General features: G+C 38.8%; 3 protein-coding genes across 3 annotated transcripts; 2 read left to right on the forward strand and 1 right to left on the reverse strand.

Moving 5' to 3' along the window:
* Positions 1-593: 593 nt before the first annotated feature.
* Positions 594-1,154, reverse strand: LOC120072111 (extensin-2-like). The gene has a single exon (XM_039024521.1). It carries the CDS (start codon positions 1,152-1,154, stop codon positions 594-596), a length of 561 nt encoding a protein of 186 aa, XP_038880449.1.
* A 522-nt stretch (positions 1,155-1,676) lies between these two features.
* On the forward strand, positions 1,677-2,162 carry LOC120072112 (extensin-like). Its single transcript, XM_039024522.1, has one exon. It carries the CDS (start codon positions 1,677-1,679, stop codon positions 2,160-2,162), a length of 486 nt encoding a protein of 161 aa, XP_038880450.1.
* An 808-nt stretch (positions 2,163-2,970) lies between these two features.
* Positions 2,971-3,783, forward strand: LOC120072113 (extensin-2-like). The gene has a single exon (XM_039024524.1). It carries the CDS (start codon positions 2,971-2,973, stop codon positions 3,781-3,783), a length of 813 nt encoding a protein of 270 aa, XP_038880452.1.
* The last annotated feature ends 4,350 nt before the right edge of the window (positions 3,784-8,133 follow it).

The following is an 8,133-nucleotide window of genomic DNA, read 5'->3' on the forward strand; positions in this document are numbered from 1 at the left end:
AAGACTGTCGTACTTATATATCAACAATTTTCCCATTGAATTAATTTAGGTTTGTTTGTTCCAACATTCTAATATATTATGAATCATAATGAAGATAAAATAAAATATTAAAAGAAAACAATACAAGTGAGAATGAAAGTAGTCTTCTCGAAAAATATAGAACTCAGATATAATCATTTGTAAAAATACACAATAATATAACATAAATTCAAATTTAAAACAAACACAATAATACATTTGATAACACTCTCCAACATAAGAATTTATACAATATAATTAACTCAATCCGTTGATTATGATTTCAAATATTCCATCGAATATGATAGGTACTTGCATTAATATAAATATTAAAAATAGAATCTTTAATATGCGAGTGGTGGAGGCAGTAAGACGTAATAGTATGAAGAAGGTTGGAACTTTGTTGGTGGAGGACATGACTCTTAATAATATGGGAGAGGTGGTGACGGATATGAAGGGGGTGAAGGTGGTAGTGGAGATTTGCAAATATATGAAAGAGGTGGTGATGGAGATGGTGGAGGTGGTGAGTTATAATAGCATGGAGGAGGTGATAGAGGAGATAGAGGTGGAGGACATTAGTAAACATATGGAGGAGGTGGTGATGGGGATGGAGGAGGGGGAGACTTATAGATGTAAGGAGGTGGTGGAGATGGTGAAGGTGGTGGAGGAGATTTGTAAACATATGGAGGTGGAGAAGATGGAGATGGAGGAGGGGGAGACTTATAAACATAAGGAGGTGGTGGAGATGGAGATGGTGGAGGCGGTGATTTGTAAACATATGGAGGAGGTGGCAATGGAGATGGTGGAGGGGGAGATTTATAGATGTAAGGAGGTGGTGGGGATGGTGATGGTGGTGGGGGAGACTTATAGACATAAGGAGGTGGTGGAGATGGTGACGGTGGTGGAGGAGATTTGTAAACATATGGAGGAGGTGGAGATGGAGACAGTGGAGGGGGAGACTTATAGACATAAGGAGGTGGTGGAGATGGTGATGGTAGTGGAGGAGATTTGTAAATGTATGGAGGCGGTGGAGATGGAGATGGGGGTGGGGGTGATTTGTAAACATACGGAGGAGGCGGGGATGGAGAAGGTGGGGGTGGAGATTTATAAATGTAAGGAGGTGGTGGTGCCTCCATATGTTTACAAATATCTCCTCCACCACCATCACCATTACTCTCCACCGCTCCTTATGCCTATAAGTCTCCCCCTCCACCGCCTCCTATATTTACAAATCTCCTCCACCACCATCAACCATCTCCACCACCTCCTTATGTTTAATAAGTCTCCCCCTCACCGTCTCCATCTCCACCCCCTCCATATGTTTCAAATCTCCTCCACCACCAACACCATTCTCCACCACCTCCTTACATTTATAAATCTCCACCCCCACCTATCTCCATCACCGCCTCCCTCTGTATGTTTACAAATCACCCCACCACCAATCTCCATCTCCCACCGCCTCCAATACATTATATAAATCTCCCCCACCACGATCACCATCTCCACCACCTCCTTAAATCTTATAAGTCTCCACCTCCACTGTTTTCCCTCCCCCACTACCCCAATGTTTAAAATCTCCCCCGCCACCATCACATCCCCACCACCTTCCTTACATCATAAATCTCCCCCTCCACCATTTTCATCGACACCACCTCCATATGTTTACAAAATCTCCTCCACCACCATCACCATCTCCACCGCCTCCTTATGTCTATAAGTCTCCCCCTCCACCGTCTCCCATCTCACCCCCTCCATATGTTTACAAATCTCCTCCACCACCATCACCATCTCCACCACCTCCTTACATTTATAAATCTCCTCCACCACCATCACCATCTCCACCACCTCCTTATGTCTATAAGTCTCCCCCTCCACCGTCTCTTATCTCTACCACCTCATACATTTACAAATCTCCTCCACCACCATCACCATCTTCACCACCTCTCCTTATGTCTATAAGTCTCCCCCTCCACCGTCTCCATCTCCACCCCCTCCAATATGTTTACAAATCTCCTCCACCACCATCACCTTCCCACCACCTCCTTACATTTATAAATCTCCACCCCCACCTTCTCCATCACACCTTCCTCCATATGTTTTATAAATCACCTCCACCACCATCTCCATCTCCACAACCTCCATAATTTACAAATTCCTCCACCACCATCACCATCTCCACCACCTCTTATGTCTATAAGTCTCCCCCTCCACCGTCTCCTCTCCACCCCCTCCATATGTTTACAAATCTCCTCCACCACATCACCATCGCCACCACCTCCTTACTTTTATAAATCTCCACCCCCACCTTCTCCATCACCGCTCCTCCGTATATTTATAAATCACCCCCACCACCATCTCCATCTCCACCGCCTCCATACATTTACAATCTCCTCCACCACATCACATCACCCATCACCACCTCTTCTTACATTTATAAATCTCCACCCCCACCTTCTCCATCACCGCCTCCTCCGTATGTTTATAAATCACCCCACACCATCTCCATCTCCACGCCCCATACATTTACAAATCTCCTACACACCACCATCACCATCTCCACCACCTCTTTGTCTTATAAGTCTCCCCCTCCACCGCCTCCCTCCCCACCACCTCATATGTATTACAAATCTCCTCCACCGCCATCACCATACCCCCCACCTCCTTACATCTATAAATCTCTCCCCTCCACCATCTCCATCGCCACCGCCCTCCATATGTTTACAAATCTCCTCCACCACCATCACTATCTCCACCGCTCCTTAATGTCTATAAGTCTCCCCCTCCGCCGTCTCCATTCTCCACCTCCTCCATATGTTTACAATCCCTCCACCACCATCACCATCTCCCACCCTCCTTATGTCTATAAGTCTCCCCCTCCACCGTCTCTATCTCCACCACCTCCATACATTTACAAATCTCCTCCACCACCATCACCATCTCCACCACCTCCTTATGTCTATAAGTCTCCCCTCCACCGTCTCCATCTCCACCCCCTCCATATGTTTACAAATCTCCTCCACCACCATCACCATTCCACCACCTCCTTACATTTATAAATTTCCACCCCCACCTTCTCCATCACCACCTCCTCCATATGTTTATAATCACCCCCACCACCATCCCATCTCCACCACCTCCATACATTTACAAATCTCCTCCACCATCATCACATCTCCACCACCTCCTTATGTCTATAAGTCTCCCCCTCCACCATCTCCATCTCCACCCCCTCCAATGTTTACAAATCTTCTCACCACCATCACCATCCCCACCACCTCCTACATTTATAAATCTCCACCCCCACCTTCTCCATCCCCGCCTCCTCCGTATGTTTACAAATCACCCCCACCCCCATCTCCATCTCCACCGCCTCCATACATTTACAAATCTCCTCCACTACCATCACCATCTCCACCACCTCCTTATGTCTATAAGTCTCCCCTCCACTGTCTCCATCTCCACCTCCTCCATATGTTTACAAATCTCCTCCACCACCGTCACCATCTCCACCACCTCCTTATGTCTATAAGTCTCCCCCACCACCATCACCATCCCACACCTCCTTACATCTATAAATCTCCCCCTCCACCATCTCCATTGCCACCTCCTCCATATGTTTACAAATCACCGCCTCCACCATCTCCATCTCCACCACCTCCTTATGTTTATAAGTCTCCCCTCCTCCATCTCCATCTTCTCCACCTCCATATGTTTACAAATCTCCTCCACACCTTCACCATCTCCACCACCTCCTTACATCTATAAGTCTCCCCTCCTCCATCCCATCACACCTCCTCCATATGTTTACTAATGTCCTCCACCTCTATCTCCTCTATCACCTCCTCCATGCTATTATAACTCAACACCTCCACCATCTCCATCACCACCTTTTATCATATATTTGCAAATCTCCACTACCACCTTCACCCCCTTCATATCCGTCACCACCTCTCCCATATTATTTAAGAGTCATGTCCTCCCACCAACAAAGTTCCACCTTCTTCATACTATTACGTCTTACTGCCTCCACCACTCGCATATTAAAGATTCTATTTTTAATATTTATATTAATGCAAGTACCTATCATATTCGATGGAATATTTGAAATCATAAATCAACGGATTGAGTTAATTTATATTTGTATAAATTCTTATGTTGGAGAGTGTTATTCAAATGTATTATTGTGTTTTGTTTTAAATTTGAATTTATGTTATATTATTTTGTGTATTTTTACAAATGATTATATCTGAGTTCTATATTTTTCGAGAAGACTACTTTCATTCTCACTTGTATTGTTTTCTTTTAATATTTTATTTTATCTTCATATTATGATTTCATAATATATTTTAGAATGTTGGAACAAACAAACCTAAATTAATTCAATGGGAAAATTGTTGATATATAAGTACGACAGTCTTGATAGATTCCAAATTACTAATACAAAAAGTATAGGACTTTCAATAAAGGGTTAATGAACAATGACTAAATTGAAATGCACGTTATGAAAAATAGTTAACATTATTATTTTATGAGATAAATAATCAAGCGATATATTTAGATATTATTCAAATCTAATATATGAATAAAATAATGGGTTGTTTTCAAATATAAAAAAAATAAAATCAAAATATTTACAAAAATATAGAAAAATTTTAGAACTATCAAACTTCTATCGATGTCCATCAGTGATATTGATAGACGCTGATATTATTGATAGTTCTAAAATTTTGCTCTATCTTGTAAATATTTTCAACAATCTTATCATTTGAAATAATTTCCCTAAATAATCTCGATAAGATTGTTGATCTAAACCTAAAATTATTTAAAAAATTTAAGATTCAAATCAAAACAAATTAAAATAGACAATAGAAATTAGATGGTTCCTAATAAAACCAATCTTCTCCCACTCTTGGCTACACATTAGATTATTCTCCTTTTTTAAGTTTATGACAGCTCTTGTTCTCTTTTCATCTATGAAGCTCCATTATGTCAGATCAAGAGTAAACCAAGTATCTTTTAAGTGACCAAAAATAGATAAGATATGTCTGAAACAATCTAGAAATAGAGATAAAAAAGAACAAAGGTTAAAATCGGAAGGAATTGAACTCCTTGGCGGAAGCGTATGAAATGCAGTGCCAGTGTTAATCAATTTTTGAAAACTAAAAACATAGAAAAAAGCCAATGGGACAGGATAAAAATTTAATTATACAACATGCTTTTTTAGGAGAAAAGGAAAGAAATAACTAACCTTTCTAGACTTTTCTTCACGTAATTCTTCTTTGCAAATTCATGAACGACTTGGAACTTCTCTGCACGACCTTTTCCCTCTTGAACTCTGAAGGGATCGAATCCTGAGCAGAAGCGTGTGAAACGCCTTGCATTTCGACTTTTTCGGTTTAAATGAAAACAAATCAATACAGAAACAGAAGAACAAGGGATAAACATTCATATCAGCATACTTAGAAGAGAGAAAGAAAAAAGGAAAGAAAGAATATCGCATACCTTCATCCAAATCCCAATCTTTACGATTTCCTCGTCGTCTTCTTCTGAATGATTCTCAAACGAACAATAGACACCATCGTAAGTGAGACATATTATTCTCTAAGATCCAAGGGAGAAAAGTAGTCTCTCAGACCTTGGTTGAGGAAGAATGAATAGTGAATATGGAGAAGATAAATTTTGAGAGGAGGAAAGATGTATATTCGGGAGGACTAGAGTTTCATCAAATGAAAATCACTTACACTAATTTGGGCAAAAATATGAATTTATATGGACACTTTCTTCATAGCCTTCCAAAATTCCCTTTAGGGCTAATTTAAACTAAATAACCATTATTTAATTAATTAAGCCATTAATTAAATATCATATTAAATCTAATTTATATATAATTTAAATTAATTAATAAACATCATATATTTATTTGTCTCCACCACTCAAAATTAATTAATTAGTTCTTTATGAATTAAATTCATAAGAATTTGATATCTTGAATCCTATTATTCGAAATAGTTCTCATTAATTATAGATCAGTATATATAATTAACCATATCATATTAATCTCATTAAGTATAGTTATTCCATGAATTGATTTGAAACAATTAAATTCATTCCTTTTTTCCTTTAATGAGCTAACAAAGGGACCTTATGAACCTACAATATTAGAAGCTCCAATGATATGAAATTAATTAATTAAACTCTTTAATTAAAATTAATCAATATTCATTAACTACCGGACACTCCACTAAAGACCATAAAGCTGCAATCTTTAGATTGTAGGTATATTTTTGTGTCCATGGGTATAACTAATTAACGTGAGTTACTTCACAATATCGCTCGTAACTACAGTTGGGTCAAACTACCGTTTTACCCTATAAGTTACATCTAACTCCTTAATACCACTGATCCCTCTAAATGAACAAATAAATATTTATAGTCCAACTATTAAACTAACCACCGCTTCAGGCCAGTGAGAGATTGAGGCTTTAATATTCAATGATCTGAAACTAGCTATAAGGGAGCAAATTTTATCTATTTTCCCCCTAAAGACGAGAAGGAGTGAAAATTCCATCTTGTGTAGCTATGTTCCTAAGCTCCCTACTCGGATAAGCTCCCCAAAATGTAGACTTCTGTTGAGTCGGTCTAATCTGACCCACTCTCACCCATACAAATCCAAAAAGATCGCCCCTCATAGACAAAAGTTGCACAAATTCATTTAGGATTAAGAAATGCACCTATAGTCATCCTAGTGGAATGTAAGTCTCTTCTTAGAACGGTGTTTAAAGAGAGGACTATTTCATATTTTGCGGTCCCGGTCTTATAACAAACTCTATGTATAGAATACCCCCGCTTGTATGTCTCGACATTGAATAATGATCAGGATTTAGATCAAAGTGTAGCAGTTGTACAACAATGTAACATCTACAAACGCAAAGCCAGTATACGTAGTGTCACCAGAGAATAAGGATACCCAACCTCATCCATAATACTTATAATAGGACCTCATTTTAGGTAATATCACTTAAAAACACAATCCACCTGTGATGTCTCTCACAATACATGTTTTAAGTTTCATCATAATAACCTTGGGATTTACGTTTATTGATTATGAATTAATGCCAGTCGTAAAGCCATTATTAGAATTACCATCTTATTTTTTATTAAATATTAATTTGTCTATGTTACAAACACCACAAGATACATGAGATTTTAAGACATAAACTTCAACAAACTTAACTGGTACAAAAAAAACACAAGGACATCCATTGATGCGTTAATTTTAATGTAGGTGAAAATTATGAAATGAATTGCGGTGATTGGATAATATATTCGCAGCGATCAGTTTTCTCAGCAGAACTACCAAGTATAAATTCTACTGAGTTTCTTCGAGTTAAATTTCCAATGGTCGAACTCAGGGAACATTGGAAAAACGGGTATGTCGGTGATAATTTTTAAGAAAACATTGCGGTATAACTAATAAATCAAGAGTTTGTTTTTGGGTTTTTTTTTTGCCGGTAATAAATTAAATGTATTGCGGCGGAGTTATGAATAAGAGTTGATAATTGGGAAGATGCGATGAAATTTATGCAGGGGAATGGGTATGAATGGGTTTCAACTAACACTTTCCTAGGAATGCGTTCATGTTTATCCAATCATTGCACCACACATACAATAGCAAATCATTCTCAACGCAAATGCTATGGGTTCTAGTTTTGAAACGCATGCGTTATATGCGATAAGTTCTATAGGATCTACACATAAGCCTCTATTCTTATTATATGCATTGACAAAATGGCACACACACACACAACAAGGTGACCGCATAAATAATCATAACCTATCTCTTGGGTGCATTGCCGATTGCATGTGGCAAACAGAGCTTTCTCTAGTGCCTATCTCTTGCTTTTGCAGATCTAATCTTTGCTCTCTGATTCTACGTTCTAACTAGCTTTCTTAAGTCTTAGGTTCTATTCATTAGACTCTCTCTCGAGTAGCTTTAAAGGGGTGTTGGGTGCAAAACATAAGTCAAAGCAATCGCAATGTGATGAAGATCCTAGGTCATGTTAGTTAGTTCTTCCAACTCATTCAATGGATTTAGCTACTCATGTGTGCTTTTAA

The sequence above is a fragment of the Benincasa hispida genome, chromosome 2 (genome assembly GCF_009727055.1).
Source record: "Benincasa hispida cultivar B227 chromosome 2, ASM972705v1, whole genome shotgun sequence".
Taxonomy (NCBI): Eukaryota; Viridiplantae; Streptophyta; class Magnoliopsida; order Cucurbitales; family Cucurbitaceae; genus Benincasa; species Benincasa hispida.